This window comes from Callithrix jacchus, chromosome 16, assembly GCF_049354715.1.
Source record: "Callithrix jacchus isolate 240 chromosome 16, calJac240_pri, whole genome shotgun sequence".
Lineage (NCBI taxonomy): Eukaryota > Metazoa > Chordata > Mammalia > Primates > Cebidae > Callithrix > Callithrix jacchus.
In genome coordinates, this window is record NC_133517.1 from 59,273,449 (window position 1) to 59,287,510 (window position 14,062).

Here is a 14,062-nt window from a genome sequence, read left to right on the forward strand (position 1 = left end):
CTGCTTCCCAATGCAGATGCTACAGAATACTTCACTCTTGCCCCCAATAGGATTCCAAATCAAATCCAAATGAGACTCTCACAAGTCCTGCATAAGGAAATTTGTTTAACTTTTTTTTTTCAAATTGGCTTTTCCCAAACTGGCTATGTAAGTTCCTTCAATTTTCTTTCCGTGAAATACTCCCAGATATCCTGTTCACCTGGAACTCTGTGGAACATGCATGGAAACTCTGCTTTAAGCATACATGGCATTGATTTTTGGACAAGATAGTGTTACTCTACTTTGGGAAACGGACCAGCTAAGTATTCATTTGGACAAGATTTGACTACTGAAGTCCATTCGACTTTGTTTCTTTTGCAGGTGGAAGATGCGCTGAGTGAAGTAGATTTTCAGCTCAAGGTGGATCTGCACTTCACGGACAGTGAACAGCAGTGAGTGTCATGGAATTTATTGAATTGTACTAGCACCCTGCTCTCCTCCTCCTTTCCCCAGTCCTGGATAGCCTCATAGCCATGAACCTCAGAAGTTCTCTCAGACAAGCATCTCCTGACAAGCTGCAATGTCCCTTACTCAGGGGTGCAGGCTAAGAAAGTCTGTGTGGTCATTTCAAACCACATGTATTTTAGGCAGGCAGCTCAAATGCATACACGGAAGTCTAATATACTCAGAAATCTCATAACTTGTTGGCTTTATTAACCGGCACCTTCTTGTGACTGACACCTTCACACATCTTACAATGTGTTATTAATTGGGGGTTTTAGATTAAGGACTGTATGAGGCTACAAATGGCAAATTCCCTTCTGAGTTAAAGGAGATTCTTCCAGGATTCTGCATCTTTGTGCTACATATCTGTTATTATGTTTCAGCTCTGAAACATGAAACTCCACTTATGTAAAACCTGCTCATTAAATAAGCAGGAGGCAACTTTCTTCTTTCTCGTAACTGCTTCCTTTCAGCTTCTTCTGTGGCCTTTTCTTCCTACCCTGGCTGAACTGTCAGGACACTAAGCTGGGATATTTCAGGTAAAAAGTAAATCATCCTTTTTTAGGTAAGAAAAGTACGGTGAAGCGTAACATCAGAACTCTAAACCTCACCCATTGTATAACTTATTTCTGTTGCTTCTTTTGTCTACTTCACCTCCAGATCCAGACGTTCCTAGGAGAGGAAACTCCCAATGTAGGAAAGGGGCATGATGGGGGGCTTCATATCCCCCCTTTCTTCCCCACTGAAGTTTGCAGGCTTTGCAGGGTCAGACACAGTAAGGAGGGAGACAGTGAAGGAAAGAGCAGGGATTCATTTGTAAGTAGGATCATCATATGGTGAACCCTAAATTGCCCTTAGGATGTTGTTGTGAATTCCTTAGAGACATGCTCCTTAGGTACTGCTGACCAGACTCTCACCCAGCCCCATATCTGCAGTTATCTGATGTAGTGATGCCTCACAAGAGGCCAGTTGACTCATTCCTTGCAGGAAGCTTTTGAGGTGGACACTTTCCCAAAGCACACACATCTGGCCCATGGGAAATGGACACAGACACTTAACCCCCATTCCACATATGTGGGAGCCTCCTCTGTAAAGTCTGTTTACTCTTCTTTAGACCAGTCCCACCACCTTCAGCTTCTTTCCTGATGGCTTTTGCAGAATGAGTTGAGCACCAGAAACAGCATTCACACTGTTCTAGGGGACACAGGGCAGTCTCCCTTGAAGACCTCCTCCCTTGGCTTAGGCAAAGGGAGGAAAACTCCTTCTCCCTCCATTCTGTTAGCAGAATCTCAGCACATACTGGCCAGTATTTGCATATTAAAGTCAATTCTCACTTCTGATCTCTGTAACCTCCCCAGCAAATGTTTTCCCTTTTCCTTTGGAGAATGGGGAATGGGGAAGCTGATGAGCCAATGCTGGCAGAGTTGTTCCCCCCATCCCTTCAAAGTTCAGACTTGGCCAGGAGTTGTGGCTCCTGCCTGTCAACCCGGCACTTTGGCAGGCTGAGGGGGAAAGATTGCTTGAGCTCAAGAGTTCAAGGTTACAGTGCATCATGATTGCACCACTGCACTCCAGCCTGGGTGACAGAGTAAGACCCTTCAAAAAAAAAAAAAAAAAGTTCAGGTTTCTTCTCAGAACTTCTTCCCCTTCCTCAAGGACTGTCCTGTCTCTGAAATATGTCTATTCCATTATGCGACTGTTTATAACATGAGGAGTTGAGTCCAAGGGGATTTGAACTAAAGATGGATGGATGTCTACTGAAGTGTCAGGGAATTGATCGTGTCTGGGCATTGAGAAGGGACATCCGCTGATGTGTAGCCTGTCTTGCCTGGTCTCTGGGCTGGCAGGAGTATCTGCCCATGATCCTGCCACAGTCTGGGTTCAGCTTCACAGATGCCTCACTTTTGTCTCTATCTGGACCGCAGCCCGGTGGCTGCCTGCTTTTCTCACCACATATGCTTTCTCCTTAGCAGCATAGTGCAGAAACGAGGAATCCTACCTGCTTCACCCCATTGCCAGGACTTATTCCAGCACCATACTAAACTCAGAAGCCCTAAGAGTGGCTGGCCTTCATCCTAAGTTATAAACTCAGAAGTAAAGCCCTGCCTTTATTGTGCTCCTATTTTTTCCTAACCATCTGGGGTTTCTGTCATTAATGCCTCCAGTAACCCAGCCCTACTCTATCACTCTGTTCCACTTCATTCCAAGACATTCATTCATACCTCTGTGGTAGACATTTCCACTTCATCACAGAACCCTGCTGCTAACTCCAAGCTTAGCCTAGAAATCAGCCTCCAACCTGCCCTCCATGTGGTAAGCCACAGTATACACAGTAAATGAGACCTTCTGTTCAGCAAAACAGAATGGAGAGCCTGTGTATAGGAGATTGGTTTAATTGAAGTATATAACCCTCAGCAACCTAGACTCTGTACTCATCAACTCTAAAACATTGGGGAAGTCCCCACACTTGCATAAATTTTAGTAGCTTCAGTTATAAGATTGATATCACTCTAGAATACATGGCTTGTAGGTCTGTTTGATGATTAAGAGAGACAATATGTGTAACGGGCCAAGTGTGCAAACTGCTGAATCAATGTCTTCTTCCTCTTTATGGCTTCCTAGGTGGAAGTGAGGCCAGGTTTCAATGTGTTCCTTCTGCTCCCAAGCACTTAATAATAATCAGAGTAAGGGTTTTCATGAAATATGATTAGCTACAAGGAACAGGAAGCCAGAGGCTGGGGAATATGAAAAATGCCACATTTTTTAATTTTCATAAATTGAGTTTAAGGATGACAAGGCATCTGTGGCATATCCTGGGGTGGACATTAGGCTCTGAAACATGACCATGTCATCTGCCTTCTTTAGCATCATGTAGGCCTGGGTGGGAACAAAATGGAGAAGCAGAGCCTCTCGTGTCAGGGACAGAAGAGCTTGGAAATTTTTCTTGTCTAGCAGCTCTCAATGCAGGCGGGAGGATTCTGACCCTTGGAGACATGTGGCCATGCCCAGAGACGTGTTCAATTGTCACAGCTGGGTAGGATGGTTGAGGGGAGATGTGAGATGTGAGCATGATAAAGGCAGGGCTGCACTTCTGAGTTTATAGATCAGGAAAAAGGCCAACCTCTCCTAGGACCTCAGAACAAGTCCCAGGAGTGGTATGAAGCAGACAATTGTCACACTTCAATACTGTCATCTAGTGAGTCAAGGCCAGAGATGCTGCTGCACACTGTATAGTGTACAATCAGCACCACCCCTCCCACCACAAGAAAGCACTATGCAGTCCCCAGAGTCAATGCTGTAAGCTGGCTGAGGAAAACCTGCTGTATTTAACCTATATTTGTACTTGTTATTCTGCAAAGACCCATAAGAACCTGTTTGCCCAGGCCTGGGGAGCTCACTCCTTCATATCGTAGCCCATTCTGCCCTGAACAGTTCTGCTGATTGGGAAATCCTTCTTCAGGGAACAATTCATTTATGTGCATCTGTCCTCAGTTGACTTCAGTTTTATTTCTTGTGGCCACCCAGACAAATCCTAAGTCTGGATGTCAGTTCAGATAAGAAACCTTCTTGGCCAGCCATGGTGGCTCACACCTGTAATCTCAGAACTTTGGGAGGCTGAGGCAGGAGGATCACTTGAGGTCAGGAGTTCAAGACCAGCCTGACCAACTTGGTGAAACCACATATCTACTAAAAAACACAAAAATTAGCTGGGCATGGTGGCGCACACTTGTTATCCCAGCTACGTGGGAGGCTGAGGTGGGAGGATTGCTTGAACCCAGGAGGCAGAGGTTGCAGTGAGCTGAGATTGTGCCACTGTACTCCAGCCTGGCAGCCTGGGTGACAGAGTGAGACTCCATCTCAAAAAAATTAAAAAAAAAAACCTTTGTTCATGTCATCTCAAGGTTAAATACCAGGGCTCTTTCCATGTGGGTTTTTTGTTTGTTTGTTTAATTTTGTTGTTTGCTTTAGTTTCCTTATAAGAACTCAGACATCCTCCTGTCAATGAAACGAAGTTTATCACCATCACTTCAGAGGTTGGAGACCTCCCTGCACCACCACCAGGAACTAAGTTTTATCTCCATTTTGGATATATCTATTTCAGAGCACAGGAGAACTACCACCTCTTTATTCTTCATTCGTTACTCTTACTAACGTGGCTTAAATTCTTGTTAACATTTTTGACATCTTTGCTGCACTGATGTGTATTTAACCTCCTGTTGTTCAAGCCCTAGGGATATATCTGCTATTCATAGGAACCTGTGTCTGACTGGATTCAAAGCAATATTGAGCAATAACTCAGAAACAGCTCTGAATCAGGAAGACCCGGTCCAAGATGACATTTTTGCCTTGTGGCTTTAATTAACTCGTGTTGGCTTTACTTCCTTTTCTACAGACAGAACAATACCAGTAAATATTTCCTATGATTGGGAAAAGTACCATGTTCAGTTTATAATAAGCTCTCAATAAATTGTAGTAAGAATTAAAATGAATGTAAATATTAACACCTTGCTGAGATTCATGGAGTGGTCCTCTCCCCATCAGGTTTCTTTCTGGTACAAGAGGACCATTATTATTATTATTATTATTTTTTTTTTTTTTTTTTTTTTTTGAGATGGAGCTTCACTGTTGTTACCCAGACTGGAGTGCAATTGCACGATCTCAGCTCACCACAACCTCCACCTCCTGGGTTCAAGCAATTCTCCTGCCTCAGCCTCCCGAGTACCTGGGACTACAGGCGCGCACCACCATGCCCAGCTAATTTTTTGTATTTTTAGTAGAGACGGGGTTTCACCTTGTTGACCAGGATGGTCTCAATCTCTTGACCTCATGATCCACCCGCCTTGGCCTCCCAAAGTGCTGGGATTACAGGCGTGAGCCACTGTGCCCGGCTGGGGACCATTATTTATATTCAATCTATGGAGTCTCCCTGAGCTCCAGTGATTTAGCTGGCTCTTTCACTTGGCCTTCATTTGCACATAAGCAACAAGGGTCTCAAGGAAGCAAAGCCCATGGTGCTGCGTCTGGAGAGCACCCTTCATCCCACCCTTTCCATGCTTAGTTTCCTTATCTATGGATGGAGGATAAGCATTTCCTCACTGCTCTCCTCATGAAAGATGCCCCTTCCAGGTTTCCCTTGTGATCTGCTTCAGAGAAATTTGCACAGCCCAAACGGCTGGTTCTCAGGGTTTGAGATTAGTGCCGGGTCCTTCTGGGAGCTAATATGGCTCCAGGTTTTATTTAGGTAACAAGCAGTCTTCTTTTTATCACCAAAGATGCTGTTGGGCCTTGTGTGCAGTTGGTTTCATCTCTTAGTCTCAGATACATGTCAGTTACAAAATCCTGAGGCAGATGTTGGGGAATCCTTGATGAAACTAGTCAGACTATTTAACCGTTGTGCTTTGGGGGTCATTCATTCTTTTTTTAGTTCAGTCAGTCAGCTGTTCATTTTAATACATATTTATATTCTCAATATGTGCCAGATACTAGGCTAGGTATTGGGAATGTAAAGATGCATTAGTCATAGTCCCTGGCCTTAAGAGGTAGGAATCTATTAGAAAACACAGGCTCACACAGTCAGTGCAACATTATGAGGAGAGCACTGGACATCTGGACATCTGTGGGGATAATGAAAAAATAAGTGGGAAAAGCAGGCTTTAGTGTTGAAGAGAGTCTTGAAAAGCTAGTCTGGGCTTCTTATTCATCACTGACAGGTGAGCTTGATGTCCGTGACAGTGGAGCATGTCACCAGATCTGTTGTGTAGCAGCTGTGTGACATCTAGTGATACCTCTGAGCCCTGGTTTCCTTGGTGTATGCACGTTGCTTGGGTCATGGAGAGGCTTAATACAGACCTTCTTGGATGACAGCAGGGGCAACCCACCATTTCTCACATGCACTCACATGCTTGCCTTCCAGGTTGAGGGATGTGGCCGGGGCACCGATGGTCAGCAGCCGCGCCCTTGGCCTGCACTTCCACCCCCGGAATGGTCTGCACCACCAGGTCCCAGTCATGTTTGACTATTTCCACCTGTCTGTGATCTCAGTGACCATCCATGCTTCCCTGGTGGCTCTGCAGCAGCCCTTGATCAGGTATGAAGTTCGGAGACAACCCTGATTTGTGGGAACTTCCTTCTATGTCAGGTGTGGTGGAGGGGGAGGGAGTTTCCCAGGAGAGATTGGCACGGGCAAGGGAGTTTCTCTAAGACTATAGGTTTAAGCTTTGAGCCTCACTGAGGAGCATGGGAGAGAGGAAGGAGGGGGTCCCACCAGGAGACTGTGGGATCCAGAAGTCGAAAACCTGCAAACTATGGCTGATACCAGAAAGACTTGGACTCTGGCTCCACATTTTTCTAACTGTGCCTTCTTTGAGAAATCACCTAATGTTCCTGAGCCACATAATCAGCTCTATAACAGGAACACTAAGGTGTATCCCATCTACGTAAGACTTCAGTGAATCTCAAATCAAAATGGTGCCAGGCACGGGGTAGGGGCTTAGTTTTCTTTTTCTCCCCCAAGTGGTTATTTGTTCAAATGTGGACAGTCCATTCATATGGGTGTTTTGTTTGTTTGCTTGTTTTTGAGACAGAGTCTCTCCCTTGTTGCCCAGGCTGGGTTGCAGTGGTGCAATCTTGACTCACTGCAACCTCCAGTTCCTGGGCTCAAACAATTCTTCCTCAGCCTCCTGAGTAGCTGAGATTATAGGCGCATGCCACCATGCCCAGCTAATTTTTGTATTTTTTAGTACAGACAGAGTTTCACCAGGAGTTTAAGGCTGGTCTTAAACTCCTGACCTCGGGTGATCCACCCTCCTCGGCCTCTCAAAGTGGTGAAATTACAGGCATGAGCCACCATGCCCAGCCCATTCATGTGGTTTGATTCGTTTTTCCAGAACGTGTTGAAGATCCTGCAAAGCAATGAGTTTATATGAATGGCCTAAGTGGAGGCATACAGCTGACAGCAGCCAGCACATTGTCCTGTGCTCACCTGTCTTTCTGCTTACTCCCAGCATGGCCAGATAGGTGCATCATATCAATTCAAAACATTACACATGGGCAAAAGTTTCATATGTGCAATGTTTATGCATAGAATGTTGCAGCATGGAATTTCTGATAGGGATCTTCCCTAGTTTCCCTTTTATGAATGGCTTCTCAGTGCTGAGAGTTTTAGTGCACATACAGGAGACTTGAATTTTCACTATGTTTGCTGTTTCTGTCCTGAAGCCCTTGTTCTTTGCTGGGGTCAGAGAGTAGGAAATGAGTTACCCAATCTGAGCCCTGCAACATGACCAGGAACTGCTGCCCCTAGAGTTGGGATCCAGTAACAACACCCATCTGCTGGGTTTCTATCCTGGCTCCATTATTCTTTTATTCAATGGGTATTTACTGGGGGCCTGCTGTGCTCTAGGAAAAGTGTAAGGGAATATGCAGTACATCCTACTATGGAATATAAAGATACTTTGGAATATATGTTTTCCTCAATGGGTTCACAGTCCAAAGAAGTGGACCCATTTGCATATAAGAAATTATAATATGGTAAATGCTGTTGTGGTAGAGTTTGGTAGAAAATGTTACAAGATTCACAGTTATAGGAACAAAGGACAGCAGCCCTGATCTTGGGAAGCGACAGGAGATGTAGAATCCAGAAAGCAGCAAAGAGTACTATCATCATGTGAAGAATATTCCCAAAGGATATTCCCTCGCTTCTAACACACTGCAAGGCTTACCACATCACATCCTCAAGGCAGAATTAAGGGATGATCTGTCTGTCCTCCATGAGGTCAGGCTAGTGAGGTCAGGTTCTGGGATTACCAAGCTGTCACTGCTGAAGATGTGGCAACAGATGGTGATAGACAGCCTGGGGTAGGAAAGGCAGAGCTTCCTGCAAGGGGTTCTAGGGCCCTGGGATCAAATTGTTCTTCATCAGCTGCAGTCAAGACCAGCTTACTGTCTAGCCTTACCACTTACTTTTTGGAGATCCTTGGATAAGCCACCTAATTTTTCTAGCATCTGTTTCAACATATAAGTAAATGAATTAGTCTAATTTTCATGTATTATTATTATTTTAGACAGGGTCTTACTCTGTGTGTCACCCAGGCTGGAGTACAGTGACATAAATTTAATTTACTGCAACCTCTGCCACCTGGGCTCAAGTGATCTTCCTGCCTCAGCCCCCCAAGTAGCTGAGACTACAGGCAGGTGCCACCATGCCTGGCTAATTTTTGTCATTTTGTAGAGATGGGGTTTCACCATGTTGCCCAAACTGGTCTCAAACTCCTCAGGTCAAGCTGTTCAACTGCCTCAGCCTCCCCAAGTGCTAGGATTACAGGTGTGGGCCACCACACTTGGCTGAAATTTTTAAACAATGAGAGGTAATACTAACATGACAGGGATGATGAGGGGATGCAATGGGATGAAGTGTATAGTGCTGCCCATGGTGAAAACATGCTTGCTTCAATGTGGGTGTCACTAAGCTTTAGGCACTTCTAGAGAGGCTATGTCTGGAAGGTCTGAGATAAACAGATCAAGTCTGCCACCATTAGAGTCTCGGAGTCTGGCAGAAACACACACAGACAGTGAACTCTAATTCAGAGCAATACCTGTTAAATAAGGGGTGTGGGAACCCAGTGTAGGGTAGGAATTAAAGGGATGGCTTTTAGGATTAGACAGACTCATGTTACAAATCTGAGCCCCTGGTTGTTAACTCTGTTAGCTTGAACATGTGAGTTTCAGTTTCAGTACATATCAGAAAGCTTTTAGAAGGATTAAATGAGATTGTACATATAAAACCCTTGGCCCTTCATTCAGTTGATTAATATTTAGCACCTTCCATATTCCAAGCCCCCACCTAGGCCCCATGTGTAGCACTTAATAAGCATTTAATGAATGGTATGTAACCTTTAGCACAGGAAAGAAGCCATTCTGCTTCAGGGACATGAGAGAAATATTTCCAGAAGAAACAGCCTTTGTGCTATACTGAGAGCATAAGACTGTGAGAGTGAAAAGTGAATTTGGGATGGTAAATTGGAGTTATAGTTTAATACAGTAATTAATGGCACATTAAGGAATTGAGAATTTGTTTATTGTATAAAACAGAGGCACTGAAGGTTTTGAGCAGGAGAATTACCTTGTAAGATCTATGTTTTGTAAAGACTCCAACATCTGTGAGTTGGTTAGACTGGAAGCTGTGAGTTGGTTAGACTGGAAGCTGTGAGTTGGTTAGACTGGAGGCTGGTTTGGTGATGCAAAGTGTTTATGCAAACTGCCACCTGGGCTCAAGTGATCTTCCTGCCTCAGTCCCCCAAGTAGCTGGGACTACAGGCAGAGAGCAGGTGTATTAGTCTGTTCTCACTCTGCTATGAAGAAATAACTGAGACTGGGTTATGTATAAAGGAATGAAGTTTAACTGACTCACAGTTCCACAGGGGTGGGGAGGCCTCCGGAAATATTAAATCATGGTGGAGGGGGAAGCAAACATGTCATTCTTTACATGGCAGCATCAAAGAGAAATGCTGAGCAAAAGGGGGAAAAGCCCCTTATAAAACCATCAGATCTTTTGGGCACTCACTCATTATCACACAAACAGCATGGAGGTAACTGCCCTCATGATTCATTTATCTCCCACCAGGTCCCTCCCAATTCAAGAGTAGCTTTGGGTGGAGACACAGCTAAACCATATTATTCCTTTCTGGCCCCTCCCAAATCTCAAAATTCAAAACATGATCATGCCTTTTCAACAGTCCCTCAAAGTCTTAATTCATTCCAGCATTAACCCAAAAGTCCAAATCCAAAGTCTCATCTGAGACAAGGCAAGTCCCTTCGGCCTATGAGCCTACAGCAAAACCGAAAGCAAGTTAGTTATTTCCTAGATACCATGGGGGTACAGGCATTTGGTAAATACATCTATTCCAAATGGGAGAAGATGGCCAAAACAAAGGGGTTACAAGTCCGGTAACTAAATCTTAAAACTCCAAAATAATCTCCTTTGACTCCTTGTGTTACATCCAGGTCATGCTGATACAAGGGATGGGCATCCATGGCCTTGGGTAGCTCTGCCCCTTGACTTGGCAGGGTACAGCCTTTCTACCAGCTGCTTTCATGGTCTGGCTTTGAGTGTGGCTTTTACAGGTGCACAGAGCAAGCTATTGGTAGATCTACCATTCTGGGGTATGGAATATGGTGGCCCTCTTCTCATAGTTCCATTAGGCAGTAGCCCAATGGGGACTCTGTGTGGGGGTTTCGACCCTACCTTTTCCTTCTGTGCTGCCCTAGCAGAGATTCTCCATGAGGGCTCTGTTCCTGCAACACAATTCTGCCTAGACATCCAGAAGTTTCCATATATCCTCTGAAATCTAGGCAGAGATTTCCAATCTTCAATTCTTGACTTCTGTGCACCTGCAGACTCAACATCAAGTGGAAGATGCCAAGGCTTGAGGCTTGCACCCTCATGCTCAGCTGTACCTTGGCCCCTTTTTGCCACAGCTGGAGCAGCTGGGACACAGGGCACCAAGTCTCTAGGCTACACACAACAAGGGGGTCTTGGGCCCAGGCCCACAAACCCATTTTTTCCTTCTGTACCTCTGGGCCTGTGATGGGAGGGGAGGGGCTGCCATGAAGGTCTCTGACATGCCCTGGAGACATTTTCCTCATTTCCTTGGTGATTAGCATTGAGGCTTTCATCACTTACGCAAATTTCTATAGCAGGCTTGAATTTTTTTCCAGAAAATGGGTTTTACTTTTCTATTGCATATCAGGCTGCACGTTTTCCAAACTTTTATGTTCTGCTCCCTCTTGAACACTTTGCCATTTGGAAATTTCTTCCAGCAGATACCCTAAATTATTCCTCTCAAGTTCAGAATTCCACATATCTCTAGGGCAGAGGCAAATGCTGCCAGTCTCTCTGCTAAAGCATAGGAAGAATTACCTTTATTCCAGTTCCCAAGAAGTTCCTGATCTCCATCTGAAACACCTCAGCCTGGACTTCATTGTCCATATCACTATCAGCAATTTGGTTAAAGCCATCCAACATGTCTGCAGGAACTTTCAAACTTTTCCACATCTTTCTGTCTTCTGAGCCCTCCAAGTCTCTAGGGAATTCCAAACTTTCCCACATTTTCCTGTCTTCTTCTGAGCCCTCCAAACTATTCTAACCTCTGCCTGTTATCCAGTTCCAAAGTCACTTCCACGTTTTTTGGGTGTCCTTACAGCAGCACCCTTCTCTATTTGGTACCAGTTTACTGTATTAGTTGATTCTTATGCTGCTATGAGTAAATACCCAAGACTGGGTAATTAATAAAGAAAAGTGGTTTAATTGACTCACAGTTCTGCAGGGCTGAGGTGGCCTCAGCAAACTTACAATCATGGTGGAAGGAGAAGGAAATATGTTCTTTACATGGTGGCAGCAAGAGAAGTGCTGAATAAATAGGGGAAAGCCCATTATAAAACCATCACATCTCATGAGAACTTATTCAATATCAGGAGAACAGCATGGAGGTAACCACCCCCATGATTCAATTATCTCCCACTGGGTCCCTCCCACAACATGTGGGTATCATGAAAACTACAATTCAAGATGAAATTTGGGTGGGGACACAGTGAAACCATATCAGCAGGCTTCACTCTCCTTTTATAATGGGGGCCCTAATACTATTCTAAGGAAAATTTGGTTATCTTAGAAGTCTTAATAAAATGTGTAAACTTCTGACAGAAAGAGTCTCTTGCAAGTTTGTCTCAAGAAACCCTGCTGGAGTGAAACACAGATAGAAATTCACAGTAAGGTCTTAAACTTCTCCAGGATGGGGTATAAATAGAACTGTCTGTCCTCTGGAGTTTGCAGGAAGAACTTGTATCAGTTGCATCACAGCAGCTGGGAACAAAAAGAAACCTTTAAGCTTGTGGGAAATACTTGTCAAATAGGGCAAGCACTAGCTTTTCTAGAAAAGCAGTTTTTCGCAGCGTCAGTTAAGTCCAATCATCATGAAACAGGTGTGAAATTAACATTTAACCTCCAAAACCCCTTAGCCTTTACTAAAACAAGATGAAGCAAAGAGTCCAATTTTTAACTCCAAAATGAATATAATTGGATTTTACTTGAGGGATTCAGATCCACCAGAAAAGCTAATTAAAATCACCCTAAGTAAATAACCAGTTATTTTAGTTATTAATTTGCAGTCTGTCCAGTGAATGTGCCAGGAGTATCTACATACACACTTTCTACTTTTCTTCTGGAATGTTCCTTGTATCCATCTTATAGTTAAATTATGGAGTCGCTTCAGCTTGCAGTCCAAAACAAATCAGAATAATGATTCTATTTTGTTATATGTGTGGCGTTAGCAACATAACAGCTCCTAGCATTGATGGAAGCCTTGCGGCTTGCCAGACGCTGTACTGGACACTGTCCCTGGCTTATCCCCTAGTGGAACCCCACAACCACCAAATGGCTATGGGGCTGTTATCCAACCTTCTGACAGGGGGAAGAAGGTAGGGGGATTAAAAACTTGCTTCAGGTCACACAGCCTTTAGGGAGTTGAACCCTGAGAGGCTGACTTTATTGGCTCCCCACTGCTCAAACATACTCTAAGGATCATCTCTGGATACTTTCTTTTCACCTTGTTTGCCACGTAAATTGTACTCCTGCACACACTGGCCTGAGTTTTCCTCCATTATATTACATCTATCGGTTTGTGTTGCTCTCTAGACAAATGTCTTTAAGGTGAACCCACTGCCTGATATATGGTATAGGCCTAATAAATATTTGAGTAAATGAATTAAACAGAAATATAATGCAAATTTATTTTTCTGTCACTGTTTTAAGCAGGAATCTTTCTCTTGGATTAAATCCTTCCACAAATATTTCTTGAGTACCCACAGTGAGGATGATGAAGATGATGCCCCTGGGGCTATTTATTGTCAAGATGCTCTTTCCCATCAGAGACTTTAACTCTTACTGAGGGGCTAAAAGGTGCCTCGAAAATAGTATACACGGCTGGGCACAGTTGGCTCACACTTGTAATCTCACCATTTTGGGAGGCCGAGATGGGCAAATCAGGAGGTCAAGAGTTCGAGACCAGCCTGGCCAATATGGTGAAACCCCATCTCTACTAAAAAAAATAAAAAATAAAAAAAAAATAAGCTGAGCATTGTGGTCTGCACCTGTAGTCCCAGTTACTCAGGAAGCTGAGGCAGGAGAATTGATTGAACCCAGGAGGCAAAGGTTGCAGTGAGCCGAGATCGCACCACTGTACTCCAGCCTGGGCGACAGAGTGAGACTCCATCTCAAAAAACAACAGCAAAAAAGAAAACAGTATCCAGAATATGATAAAACATTCATTAGAAAATGAATAGAAGAGATCTAAAAAGATTATTATGAATATAAGTAAACTTTACTGATATATCAATTGATGAAAATCAAACAGGTAAAGATAGAGGAAGATGATCATAAACTCAAGTGTGATAAATTTGAATTATCACACAGCTTTTCCTAATATCCTTGGATCCTAAAATTGATCATTGCCATGACAATATGTCCATTAACCTTCACAATGAATCGCAGAGCTGGGCAGGAACTGCACGTTGTGAGCTGGGT

At 44.0% G+C, this 14,062-nt stretch overlaps 1 protein-coding gene across 8 annotated transcripts in view; it reads left to right on the forward strand.

The window, feature by feature from the left end:
* The window catches only part of FAM135B (family with sequence similarity 135 member B), a 350,951-nt gene that overhangs the window by 229,940 nt on the left and 106,949 nt on the right, over window positions 1-14,062 (forward strand). For all 8 annotated transcript variants that reach the window (XR_013528077.1, XR_013528076.1, XM_054246600.2 and 5 more), the window contains 2 exons: window positions 361-431; window positions 6,398-6,571. Coding sequence is in view for 6 of the 8 variants with exons in the window: in XM_054246600.2 (XP_054102575.1) it covers window positions 361-431; window positions 6,398-6,571 (245 nt within the window). In the remaining 2 variants the exon portion in view is untranslated. The remainder of the gene's footprint in view (window positions 1-360; window positions 432-6,397; window positions 6,572-14,062) is intronic.